Here is a 14305-nt window from a genome sequence, read left to right as displayed (position 1 = left end):
AATTTTGTAAGAGTGCGTGTCTTATATCAATACAAATAAGCAATATGACAACAATATATATGGGTTTGTAAAGCCCAAGGCGCCAAATTATTATATTGTAAAAAAAATTGTTTCTGCGCATTATCGAAAAGGTGAAAAAAATATAATTTTTATCAAACACCCAAGTATATAAGTTGATAGGAAAAAACAAAATGTGTTTGGCGCCCTTTATTTATAACAAAACCCGATAGTGTTATTATTATCATCGAAATAAAAATTGGATAGTATCGAATTGCCGAACACACATCTTTTATCATCATCATTTTCATCTTTTTTTTCAATGCTATTTTTAATGTGAAGCCAGAAAAAAATGATTGTACAACTTGTCAAATTGTCGATTTTTTTGCCGATTGAACAACAACAACAACAATAAATTTGATTTGATAGAAAAAAGATTCATTCAACTTGAACTTTCTTTTTTTTCAAATTATTGTTGATAACAATGATTATTCAATCCTTTTTGATTGTTATCACTTTTTTTTTGATTCTATGGATTTTTACCAGATACATATTTTTTTGCAATTGTTATTCAATCTTTGTCCCATATTTGATGCCGATTTTAGTCACAAACAAAAAAAAATGAAAAAAATGAAATTCAAAACGATCAAAGATCGAGATGAAATAATAACCGTTTTGTTTTTTTCAATGAAATTCATACTTATTCGTTTATAAGATGTCATTAGATTGTCATCATTATGATCATCATAAACCAAGCCAACAACTCCGATTTTTTTTTCTGGTTGTTGTTTTCAGTAGTGGCTAATTAATTTCAGATATAATTGTATTAACACTTATATCTGTAGGTCATGATTTTCATGGTACTGCTTCGTTATTTTAGGGTATCCATGGCTTTTTTTTGAAATTTATATCTCCATATCCTACCACTATAGTTATTTAATATATTAACTTATTATCCATGATAATAATTCTAATGCTTATTGTGAAACAAATAACCAAATCTTAAACTCAACTGAAATGAAACGAACATCATTCAATAGACTTATGTAGACAAAAAAAAACAACAACATTAAAACACAGGCACAAATGAATGATGATATAATAATAATGACAAACACCAATAGTATACGCCGATAGATCAAACGATAAGCCACCACTATCATTGGATTCATGATAGAACATAATTTTTCTCATCTTATTTTCTTAAATAAAATCTACGCAACAAAGAAGCAAAACAAAAAATTTCCCTTTCACACATTGTTTTTCAATGCAAAATAAAGAAAAGAAAAAAACAATGAGAACAAGATGATGGTGATCATCATCAACATCATAAGAACTTTGGAGAGAGAACAAATTAATGATACTTATTACGTATTATTATCATTACGCATACTATACAAACAACATGTATATAAGAATTCAAAGTTTCCTTTCTTCATCATCGTTGTCTTATTATTATTTTGTTTTTGTTTTTTTCTTGTTCTTTTCAATCCAACTTCCATACGATTCATTAAATTTATTATAGCCGAATACAAATACAAAAAGGGAAAAAACAAGACAGCAACAACAAAATATTGTTGTATCTCTAAATAATTTTTATCAAAAAAAAACAAAATCCATTGAATTTGTATAATATGACCGCCCACAAAAAAAATTTGACAAATCAATCTGACAATCATTCGTTTTGGAGTGTATTTTCTTTGTTATCAACAAAAATACAATAGATTTTCATTCTTCTTTTTTTTAAACAAAACAAAAAAAATGTACAATATACAAGTGATTGAGCCAAAATGCCGTGGTCCAGTTTCGAGAGAATGGTCGATTCTATAGTTTTTAGATATGATCTGAAATGTTTGGTACATTTTTCAGTTTATTCAAAATGAAAATGAATTTTAATTAAATAGGACAAAAAAAAATGTTAATGATTATTTTGAATTTTTTTTTCGTTTTGCAATTTAAATAATTGCAAAAATGAAAAAATTATTTTGTTTTCTCAATAATTTATTTTTTGAAATGAAAATTCCGTTGCTTTTACTTAGCTAGATTTTTATTTGTTTTTTTGTTGTTGTTGTTGAAAAATTTTAAATCCCGTCATGCCGGATAATGATTGTTTGGAAAAAATATGGATAAACTTGTCATTTGTTCAATTAGTTTACATAAATAGAATAATACTTCCTCAAAAAAAATATAAAACAAAATAAAATTCAAATCTTTCTACATTGGATCAATGATGATTTTTTTTACCGCCTAAAAATTCTTGTTCAATAATTTTGACACACAAATCACAAAGCAAACAAAAATAGAAAATGAACCGAAATCCATTTCTATGATAAATCTCTGCAAAAAAAAACGACAAAAATAAATAACAGGAGGCTTACCGTTCATATCCCTAGCATTCAATTTCACAAGTTAATTATTAGAATGTCAAATAGAATTCTATGATTCACTCGTATACTGTCATTATGTTTTAATTCATTATGGTTTTTTTTCATGATTATCATTATATTTTTTTTCTTGGATTAATGATGATAACATCGTATATATATGATCTTATCGATCGGATAGTAATATTTTTATGTGGTTATACACTATGAGAAAATGATAAATCAATTTTTCTCCGAGAAAAAAAACTACAGAGACAAAAATAAAAGAGATACAAAAAAACCAAGTGGTTCAAGTCAATAAGGAACAATAAGAAACATTTTTTTCTTTTTGGATCGTTGTTGAATCAACAAAACCATTATAAAAAGCTTTGAATGACAAGTAAAAAACAGTGAAATGAAAATTTATTTTCATTTTTTTTTGTTTAATTTTATTGTATAAATTTGACGTGTTTTTTCGTAAAAAAACAATGATGATGATGATGATTATATTGCGTTCATTGAGAAATAAAGTAAAATGGGATGAAAATCTCGTCCGTTTTAAATTGTTTTTTTCTTCGTTGTCTTTTATTCCAATTATCATCAACGAAGAATGAGCAAAGAATTTTTTTTCTTTTTCCTGGTTAACATCATATTATTTTATTCTTTTTTTCCGACAAACAACACTCATCACATTAATTGTAGATTGCAATTCATGCCGACAAAGACATTTTAGGGAAAAAAATTTGAATTCTTCGTTTTTTATCCATTGGTTGAAGTGACAAAAACAAATACACACTGACAATGGTTTTTTCGAACAAATATTTTTGCTGATTCAAATTCCGTTTTCGTTTTTCTTTTCTTTGAATGAAAAAACTTCCAAATGACACAAAAAAATTTCAAGAAAACTAAATTTAATCGAGAAAAAATCTGGATTCTTTCATCTTTCATTCTCTCAATTTCTTTTGAAAAGTTTTAAATTTGATGAAAATCAATAGACGTTTATAGTTTAATTATTGAAATTTAAATTATCTAATTCGTTTAGAAATTTCAACGAAATTTTGCAATTCAATAAAAAGAAAGTGAAAAAAAATTATTTCATTTTAAAGTTTAAACAAAAGACATTGAAAATTTTTATTGAAAAATTATTGCTCGAACCAAATAAAAAGAAACAATAAAAGTTTCGATCAATTCATGCTATATCGATATGTGATCGATAATTATTTTTTCAAAAATATTGGAACAAAACAATAATTCATTGATCGTTTGATCATCATAATCATTATAAAATGAAAAATTGTTCTTGTTGTTATTTTATTGATTGAAGTTACAAAGGCAGAAATGAAAAGAAAAATGGCTAATCAATGGTTCCCAAATGATATCCAGTGAACTAAGATAACAAACGAAGAAAAAAAGTGAAGAAAAACTTTGATTTTTCATGATTAATAATATTTTTTTTGGTGCACTTTTCATGTCCAGAATTTTTGTTTCTCACATTTGTTTTCATTGTCTGTATATAAAACAGTTTGACGTTTGTTTTTCTTTCTTTCTTAAATTTTATTACAACCAAAAAAATCCGTTATTTATCTGTCATTTCTCTTTTGTAGTTTTTTTTTGGAAACGTTAATCGTCAGAAAAAAAACGTAATTCTATAGTTATAATCTAATTATAGACTTCCTTTATATATGGATGTTAACAGAATTTGAAACTCGAATGAAAAAAAAGAGCTAAATGATTAAATCAACAGTGATGCTGATTTTATTTCAAACAACAAAATCATGGTGATAAAAAGATCTTAATCATAGCCAAACAAAAAAATCTTTTTTAATCTCAACAAGAAAAACAATGTTAATCATAAAGATTCTACTTGAATTGAAATTAATTACTCAATGTCTTTGTCCAGTTACTTATCAGATTTATGTAGATATTCAAATCTTGATGGATTCCAAATCATTTAATTGGATAATGTTATTGAATCCTTTTCAAGTCAACTGAAAAAAAGTATGAAACATCCATGGTTTGAAAAAATGGCCAATTTTATATCATTGTTCACCAAATATATTACAGGTAAATAATGATGATATTTATCATTCGAACAACAATATGATTATATGAACAAATTGGCTACAAAAATTTCATAATTTTTTTACGATCAACAAACAAACAAATTTGTTTTTGTCAATGTTATCGATGATGATAATGATAATAAAGATAATAAACCATTAAATGGATGGATTAACGTTTTTTTTTGCCAATAAAAAATATTTATTTCGATCATAACCTTAATTTTCAATATTGAAAAATACATTTCATTTCATGATTTGTCAGCAATTTTTTTCCATTATTATTATTATTATTATCATCATCATTATTATATTGATTTGTGGTCGACCATTCATGAAAAAATTAGAAAAAAAACGGAAAGAAAATGGCCTTCATTTTTCATTGTCTTCTTTTTAATATCATAAATAGGAAAAAACATTTTTTGCCGGTTTTTGTCTTTTATTCTGTCGTCTTAATGATAAACCGTTTATCAGTTAAGTTACAGATGGTATTTGGATGGAAATTTGCTGATCACATCAATTGTGTGTGTGTATGAAGAATCCAATATGATGCTAATTTTTTTTCTCTTTCAGTGAAACCCGATTAAAGACTGAATTTTTTTTGCTTCAGATTTGAAAATAATTCATAAATGAATATAATTCCAAGATAAAAGATGGCGCTAATGTTTTTCTCGGACCGCCAATTTTATAAAAATAATGTCTATCACAGAATATGGAATAAGAATTTTTTTTTGCTATATATTCGTGTCGATGAGTCAATTGTTTTATTTTGTTTTGATCTTCATCAAATGAAATTTGTAGTATGATTTTTTTTGAAATTTTTAGAAAATAAGGTGCAAAACAAAAATAATCCATCATGTCACGTATTATGAAAACATTAGTTTATATTCGTGATCGTATAACATTTTGGGCAATCAAAACAACAAATGAAAAATATGATGATGATGAAGATAATAATAATAATGAAGATGATGATGAAGCAATCGATCTGGATGAAATAGAATTTGATGGTCGTGGTATGCGTACCGAACGAATTCTTCGGGCAATCATTCGTGTACCGATACGATGGTTTCATTTAACCTATCATGCAAGAAAATTAGAACGTACAATGAATAAAGAACATCCTGAATGTCCTGTACGTGTACGTGTTGTTGATAGATTGGTTGGCAATAATTTCATTGAGAATATCTTCGATACTGGTTTGATGGTCATTCCTTGTTTATTTATATTCAGTTTTTTTCTTTGGGCATTGTCACAATTTGTTGCCCGATCATTTTTAGAACCAGCTTCTTATGCTATCGCAATTATTTCAGTATTCATATTTTTTGCATTCGGCATTGTATTTGTATTTGCTGCATTTTTTGGATATGAATTTGAATATGTTGATGGTAAAAAACATCCAAGACGTAAACGTAATCCACCAGAATCCTATCAGAAAATGGCATAAAATTTAAATTCGATTAATCATTAGTTGCCATACTATTATTATTCGTCTGTCAATCGAAACAAATCAAACACTTTTTTTTATATAGAAATTGGTATAATTCGATCAATTATTGTCATTTGTAAAAACAAAAATTTCAACAATATGACTTCCTAATGATTGATAATCTATAATTGCATACAAATTCACATTTCATTTAGAATGGTCTTTTATCTTCTATACTTTAACTGGTAGGAGTTTGTCAACGACGAATGACGATGACAATTTTGTTTCGCTTCTCTTCGATACACATACTTGTTTTTTATTGATATATTTAAGCTTTTTTCTTTATATCTATAATGTAATGAAAATAAAATCAATTTATTATGAGAAACCTGTTTTGTATTTTTTTCTATTTTTCTATTCGAGGAGTGCGATATTTGATTGAAACAAACTATTCAAAATAATCATTTAATGATTGAAAATGACAACAAATTCGTAACAATTTCATCACTGAACTAAATATTTTCATAATTATCCTGGATACATACTATTCGATAATCGATTGTAGTCGATTCGATAGTCAATGTTTTTGTTTGATATTGCGATCAAAATTTTATCAATTATTATTTATTTTGAAATATTTTACCATTTATACCAAATTTAACATTGTGATATCGTTATGGTGATATATTAGGTATTAATCTTACTTTTATTTCTTCGGTCATTATCAACAAATTTTCGATGTTATACTTCTATTGTTATAATCACTCGAGTATGTAACAAATGTGTAAGTTTATAAAAGATTGTAAAAAATCATCATATTATTTATGATATTTGTCTTTGTCTAATTGTCAATTGATCCTATGGACATTTTCATCATTGAACAGATACTGTTAAGTACTTTGAAATGTAAGCCACAATCAATAAGGAATCAACTCTTGCATAGACGGCCATTATGGCATTAACTATTCCATTTAATAATCTAATGCCGAGAATTCGTCTAATCATCTTTGTTTGTCTTGGTTTGTGGGTGATATTATTCCTGTTAAATAGTTTTTCACTAGTCAATCGGAATCTGATCAATTATTATTCCAATCAATACATACCATTTATTAATGAAACTACAATTGTTGTCGATAAAAATGGAACCATCACCACCGATATTACATATCATCAACTTGCCCAATATGTTCAGCTATCACCAGACAAAGTTCAAAAGTAAAATATTTATAAATATTATTATGATGAATGATAATCGTCAATTTTCTATTTGAATTCATTAGTTTTCAAATTATTCTTTTTTGGACCAAGTACTTTGGCGAAGACATAATGTATCAAATGAAAAAATCATTAAATGGCGATACAGAAAACATATTGTTTCGACCAAAACTATGTTATTATCGATATCCTAATTGTTTAGTCACAAGTAATCGTGCTTTCATTTCGTCAGCCAAAGTAATCATCTTTCATTGGAGAGATTTTTATTACGGTGATTTACCTAAACGGCATAATAGCAATCAATTATGGACTATTTATAATTTAGAAGCTCCACCTAATACGGCATTGTTGCCAGATAAAAATGATTTATATTTCAATCTGACCGCTTCTTATCGACATGATTCAGACATTTTTTTACCATATGGACAACTAATTGCTCGTAATCATAATTCTGATTTCGAATCTAACATTGATATTCGATATAAAATCAAACCAGTCGTTTGGTTTGTAAGCAATTGTCATACACAAAGCCATCGAGAAAATTATGTTAAAAAATTATCACAAATGGTACAGGTAGATATTTATGGTAAATGTGGTAAATTAAATTGCCCACATTCACAGCAATATGAATGCTATAAAAAAGTATCTCGTGAATATTTATTCTATTTATCATTCGAAAATTCACTTTGCAAGTAAGTTCTAAATATAGAATAATTTGAATTAATTTTCATACGATTTTTTCCAGAGATTATGTAACTGAAAAACTCTTCAACGTATTAAATTATGATATTGTTCCTATTGTGTTCGGTGGAGCCAATTATTCTTCTATATTGCCGGCCGGTTCTTATATTGATGCCACTCGAATGAAACCTAAAAGATTGGCCAATTTGATCATGCGAATAGCCAGTAATCGAAAACTTTATTTATCCTATTTCGAATGGAGGAAAAAATATCAACTGGATATTGAAGCAAGTTCTAATTTGGATTCAAATTTATATTGCCAACTTTGTAAACGATTGGAAGAGAATTCAATCAACAATCAAAATACATTCAAATCTAGTAAGGAAATTAATCATTGGTATTTCCACAATACTTGTCAAAACCCGAATATTTAATCATAGTTCATACTTTCATCATTGTGAATATATTCAAAAAATATTTTTAATTTTTTATAACATTAGTTAAAACGATTCTAGTCTTTGTTGATGTTTATAATCAAGATAATCACAGAAATTCATTTAAAAATTTGAATTTATTTAATAAAAACAGCATTATTTATCACAGTTACTTGTGACTAGTCACTTTGACAAGTCATCAACCAAGTTCAAATCGTAAATTCGACCAACGTCATTAACTTATATCAAAAGCAGCAATTATCTGGTGTTTTGGATCGAAATTCCGAAATGATTATATACTAATTTTGGATTTGGATTAATTTTTTAAATTGAATAAATAATTTTGGCAAACAAAATATTCAGATGTCATTTGAGGCATAAGTTTCGCATCATTTGTTCATATACAGTCCAAGCCATTGAAGCCATCAATGTTCGACGCATCATTCGTGGAACAAGACCAGCAAAAAGACCGCGCATCTTTTCTTCTTTCACAATGGATAGAGTTGTTTTCAGAAACGATGGATATTGTTTCGTATTAACTTGCATTCGAGTTTTGACCTGTTTTGATTAAAAAAAATACGTTAGTCATATTATGGAATGCAAATATACAAATAGAATACTAACCACGTCCATCGGTTGCGTTACAGCAGATGCAAAAAGCCCAGCCGTAACACCACATGCGAATGTAATGGATGATGATGAAATGATCTTCGAATACTGTTGTGAATTGCGCTGAATTTCTTCGGCGTTTTTGGTTATCATGAAATTTTTTAATTGTGAATAGAACATATAGTATAAGCCTGAGTATGGAACATCTCGCATTAAGGTTGGCAATAGGCCGGATTTTAATCCACGAAGACCTTCATTACGATATGTATGTCTTAATGCATCAATGATACTTTGATAGGCGTACACACCACTTTCATAGCGTGCTTTGACTACCGTAACCGGTATGAGTAATACAGCTGCAATACTACGGGACATCATGCCAAATGTCATTGCCTCAATGGCAGATGGTCGATGATTTGGACAAAAATGACTTTGTAAAGTGTCCAAACAACAGAAATGAATACCAATACCAGGAACACAACGAAGAAGTGACTAAATTTTTAAAAAACGTAATAAGAATTTATCATTCAAAAAAACAATCTATTTGAAAATACATACCGGTGCTGTACCTCGCCACAAACCAATAAACTGTTCATTTTTGATCGTTTCGAACGTGACCGTAACTAATCGAGTTGATGGCATCGCGGATGAAGAAACACTTTGGTTGCGACTAATTGCCAATGATGATAAGTGAGCATTTTGAACTCTGGTTTTAAGCAAATCGAATGGTTGAAACAAAAGTGTTGAACATGTCCCACTTAATGAACCGACCAAAAAGGATTTGAGCATCGGATGTTCGCTGAGGTATTGGACAAGAAATTTTTCTGTTTCATTTGAACCAAGTGATGTCTGAAAATTGGCCATCATTAGTCAAATATAAATTATTATTTGATAATAATGAAACGTGTTCAAAGGCTCAATAAGACTTAATGCAGCTCGACAACATTTTTACCGCTAATCTTATACTGGGAAAATTTTTCAAATTTTCTTATCAACTCTATTCATGATGGTCATTGAATGAATCTAATCGCTAAAATAATATAATCATAATATAACAATCGATACTGTTTTCAATGCCGCACAAACTTAGCATGACGCTGCATGTGATGTTTATCGTCCTGAACTCTATCATCAATAATCATATCATGATAAACAAATATCTATCGCAACATTTTTTTGTACATTTTCTTCACATGCGGCAAGGATATCCCATATTAGGAAGAATGTTATTATAATGATAAAAAAACCAGAAAAAAATGATGATACCCAAATATGGTTGATACTGAAAAAATGATGATAAAACCTCTGAAGCCTTAATGAACCGTCTCAAAACAGATGATGAAAGTTTACTTGAACTCACTATCGATGATATATCACCATTTTCATTAAGAATAGACTGCTCAGACGGCAACATGAGTAAATATTCAATTTCATGGCCATTATTTTTATCACAATGAACCATCGGTTTCATTTTTTGTTCTGATCGGAATGGGAATTTAACAGAAAAACGTGGAATCACGATCGAATGAATTGATATCAATGGAATTTGTGTGTTCAGATTGTTCAGCCGAAAAGTGAATGATCGAAAAGATGGTGGCGTTTGATGATGAGTATTTGTTGTGAATTTTTGGTGGCTTTCGTCATCTTTCCTATGCATAACCGGATTAATGTTCTAATTTTAAAAGTACAAGTTTTTCAAGATAATTCCAATGTTGTTTTTAATCTAAAAAAGAAAAAGAAAAATGTAAAATTATTCTTAATTCATCTGATTCCAATATGATTATTCATCGAATAGTTTCTATTTTGCATTACGTAATTGAACTAAAAAAATGTGACAAAACCTTATTAGGTTTATCAGCATACATAAAAATTATTGTTAGTTTCATATCATCGTATCATATCATCATATGGGTTTTTGCCACTGTTGTTGCCAGTTTTTTACCACGATTTCATCTCGTGAAAAAATATCACCAATCAGCTTTTCTTTCGAACAACCTTCTGGATAAATATTGTAACAAAATCTTCTTCGTCGGAACCGGTTTAATTTAGGTGGCCAAAACAAACTTTTGATTTCGGATAAGATCGATATCAATATTTTTTGTGTACCAAAGAAATAAGTAATGAATGTAATATGTTAGAAATGATCAACACAACAAATTATTCTTTCGTAAGCGATAAACACCCAGTAGCCTTAATAATATATCACATGTGATACATTGACATCCGTTTAGTTTAGATTTCAAATTTTTTTCCATTCATTAGCTTGATTAAATGGTGTCATAAGCTTTGAACAAACAAATCAAATTCGAAAACAGGCGCGATTTCATCAACAAACCAAATATTGATTTGAACATATGTCTAGCATGAATGTCAACAATCATATTATCACTTACCACACGATCAAATTGAAGAGACAAATTTGAAATTCAAAACAAACAAAAAAAACTTTCATGTTTTTTTTCGAAAGCATTAACAAAACAAGATCAAAACATCTGGATTAATAAAAGAAAAAAAGAGCCATTTTCAAAATTAAAATTCAAAATTATGATCCCGTGACAACTTACGAAAAAATTAAAAAATTAAGCTTTAGATATGTATCAATTAAATTACATTTAATTAGTAAAAAAATAACTATATGAATCAAAACAAAACAGAAACAGGTTGGATTGCACTAAATTTTGCATTATCAAAAAAAAAATCCGATAATTAAAAGTCACCTTCCAACACACGAGTTATCCTAAAATATTTATCCTGTAATCAAATATCAGATGGCAGCACGCGAATGTATCACAAAAAAAGAATTCGAATCTATTTCCATTCGATAAAAAAAAATTGTTAAAAAAAAATTTTAATTCAAATTCTTTTAATCATTTCATTTTATTTACAAAAATAAATTTATAAATTTATTGTTTTTATATGTAAAATGTTTGTGTAGATGTGTGTCATTGTGAATGGCCAACGCAACCAGCCAGCAGTTGCTATTATAAATAACAATAATCAAAAGAAATATGGAATTTTAAAAAAATCAAAATTCATGAAAACAACTAAAAAAAAAAAAAGAATTTAAAAAAACAACGATAACAATATCATCATCAATAACAAAACAAAAAGAAAAAACAACAAAAACAAATTGCTCAACTATAAACAATGGTAAAGATTGATAAAAAAATGGACTAACAATAACAGAAAAAAAAGAAAAAATTCTTGAAATTAGAATTTTAATAAAAAAAACTAGAAATATTCTGGAGGCTGGATTCGCTGTTTATGTGTGTGTGTGTGTGTGTGTGCTGGTTTGTGATGTGGTTAAGATGAAAGAAAAATGCAATGAGAATAATTACAAACAACATAACAAATCATCATCCAACAAAATGATTATAAATGGATTCCATTTTTTTTCTCCTTCATAAACACTATCCATAAATATGATCATTAAATTTTTTTTATATAATGAGGATAGAGATGTGAACACACACATAAAAATGACCGAAAAAAAAAGATTTTACAGAAATTTTTTTTTTGTTGTTGGTTAAATTTGCTCATCATTTTTCGGTACTTAGAAGAAAAAAATGACAACAGTGCATAACCAGAAAAAAACGAAAAAAGAAAGGACAACCGTAATGATGACATTAATAATTATATAATGATTCCTTTCTTTTTGATGTCTCTCTCCTCCTGTCATTATCATTTCGTTGTCCATTCAATTTTCTTCATTATTCATTTTGTTTTTTTTTGAAATATCAAGCTTTTGCTGTTGATGGCGTTGTTGTTGATGATGATGATGATAATGATTATGATGATGCAAAAAAGAATATAAAGATCAAAAACGTTTTAACTTGATAATAATGCAAAACAAAATAAAAGGAAATGATGAATCTGAATTATGTTGACGAGTGTTTGTGTGTGTATGTGATTGAAAATGATGATAACCAACGAAATTATATAATTGAAAGCTGCATCCACCACATATCTATATCACAGCACAAATTGGATTGTTAGGTTTTTTTTCGTTCAAAAAAATACAAAGTTAGCCGAAACAATAAAAAAATGATGCTAATTTCACCAAATGTCCAACAACATTCGCTTAGGAATGATTTTCCTTCATTTCATAGCTTTTTTCCTTTTTTTTATCATTCGAATCGAATCATTTAGCAACAATCCAGCGAAAAAAGAATCGAATTGAATTCATTCATTTTTTCCAACTATTTTTTTTCTTCTTCAATTCCCATTTTTGATGAATGGTGATTGACAAATGACCAGAAAATATAGACGAAAAATAAAAATAGAGAATAGGAGGGTCGAATCGGTCGATTCTTTAGGATTTTTTTTCAACTTTGACAAGAAAAATAGTCGTTAAATTGTCGTCATCATCATCGTCATTATTATTTGGTTTAGAGAGAGTGAGGAAGATAGAAAAAGCAGAATTTAATGGCTTTTTGCTCCAAAAATTTCTGTTTCAAAAACAATTTTCCTTCACTCTCCTCATCTCTTTCTCAACAAAAAAGACGAATCATATGATTCGGAAAAAGCAATATTATGGATGAAAATCATGATTTATATTTGAATGAATCTTCATTTTATCCTTTTTTTCTCCTCACAAAATTAAATAAATAAATAATAGCATCAATAGCCATCCGTAACGATTACATCTTGAAACGGACGTTTACGTGTACATTCACGTACAACATTTAATATAATTGGTAATCGACGATCCAATGCCAACAAGTGATCATTAGTTAATATTGGTGATACGGGATCGACATTCATTGATTTATTCATTAGCTCTATTTATATTATAGATAGTGGCCAGATTGAAAAGAAAGAGAAAAAGAAATAAAAATAATAAAATTAAATCAATATTGGTTCTACAAATAGATATATATGTGATCATCGACAAAAATAAAATGTCTACTAACCACTTAATGGTATTTGGCCATTGTGTAAATCGATCAATCGTTGTAATGTGCTATTACGTATCATACAACATTGTATAATGGGCGCCAATATTGATATTTCATCATGATGTGCTTTACCAAATCTAATCAATTTATATAATAGAAAATATGATATGTGAATTGATGTGATTAGTTAAAATGTATAACAATAGCAATAATAATAATAATAATAATAACGGAAAAGTCAACAACAACGACAAAATCAGTGATTGGGTTTTGTTATTATTATTAACAACAATAATTATAAAAGACAGTCTTACCCTCTACCATGATCTAGATGAATTATGAATGAATGATTGCCCAATGACTTGAATGTTTCATAATGATGTCTATCCATATTACCAATTAGAAAATCTAAAACAGCCATATCCATTAGATCGGCAAGACGACGACCATGATTATATGGTGGCGCGTGTCGTACATATTTATCACAGTAATCGGGATCATTTTCCCATGTTGCTCTACGACGTTTATGATATGAACGTCTATATGGATGTCTATAAACCTTTATATATTAAAAGAATATGAGAATAATTATTGATTATAAGAAAAACAATGAACAAAC

At 27.9% G+C, this 14305-nt stretch overlaps 4 protein-coding genes across 4 annotated transcripts in view; 2 read left to right on the top strand and 2 right to left on the bottom strand.

Moving 5' to 3' along the window:
• Positions 1-5167: 5167 nt before the first annotated feature.
• LOC113792015 (uncharacterized) lies at positions 5168-6237 on the top strand. The gene has a single exon (XM_027341879.2). The coding sequence runs from the start codon at positions 5277-5279 to the stop codon at positions 5865-5867; it is 591 nt and encodes a 196-aa protein (XP_027197680.1). The 5' UTR covers positions 5168-5276; the 3' UTR covers positions 5868-6237.
• A 176-nt stretch (positions 6238-6413) lies between these two features.
• Positions 6414-11280, top strand: LOC113792014 (alpha-(1,3)-fucosyltransferase C-like). Its single transcript, XM_027341878.2, has 4 exons — positions 6414-6633; positions 6734-7064; positions 7130-7756; positions 7810-11280. The coding sequence occupies exons 2-4, from the start codon at positions 6802-6804 to the stop codon at positions 8177-8179; spliced, it is 1260 nt and encodes a 419-aa protein (XP_027197679.2). The 5' UTR covers positions 6414-6633; positions 6734-6801; the 3' UTR covers positions 8180-11280.
• On the bottom strand, positions 8298-10445 carry LOC113792013 (mitochondrial glycine transporter B-like). Its single transcript, XM_075823427.1, has 4 exons — positions 10149-10445; positions 9347-9637; positions 8804-9280; positions 8298-8737 (listed from the first exon to the last, which is right to left on the bottom strand). Exons 1-4 carry the CDS (start codon positions 10443-10445, stop codon positions 8546-8548), a joined length of 1257 nt encoding a protein of 418 aa, XP_075679542.1. The 3' UTR covers positions 8298-8545.
• A 354-nt stretch (positions 11281-11634) lies between the features above and the next one.
• The window catches only part of LOC113792011 (uncharacterized), a 32232-nt gene continuing 29561 nt past the window's right edge, over positions 11635-14305 (bottom strand). The window contains exons 9-11 of the mRNA XM_027341876.2: positions 14001-14245; positions 13702-13823; positions 11635-13569 (exon numbers count right to left, since the gene is read on the bottom strand). Of these exons, the coding sequence (XP_027197677.2) occupies positions 13409-13569; positions 13702-13823; positions 14001-14245 (528 nt within the window). The 3' untranslated portion in view covers positions 11635-13408. The remainder of the gene's footprint in view (positions 13570-13701; positions 13824-14000; positions 14246-14305) is intronic.

This window comes from Dermatophagoides pteronyssinus, unplaced genomic scaffold (genome assembly GCF_027571235.1).
Source record: "Dermatophagoides pteronyssinus isolate colony J.1.1.1.1 unplaced genomic scaffold, Derpt_VIB-CSIC_2022.12 sq0028, whole genome shotgun sequence".
NCBI lineage: Eukaryota > Metazoa > Arthropoda > Arachnida > Sarcoptiformes > Pyroglyphidae > Dermatophagoides > Dermatophagoides pteronyssinus.
The sequence above is the reverse complement of the archived record's forward strand: the minus strand, read 5'-3'. Positions and strand labels throughout refer to the sequence as shown.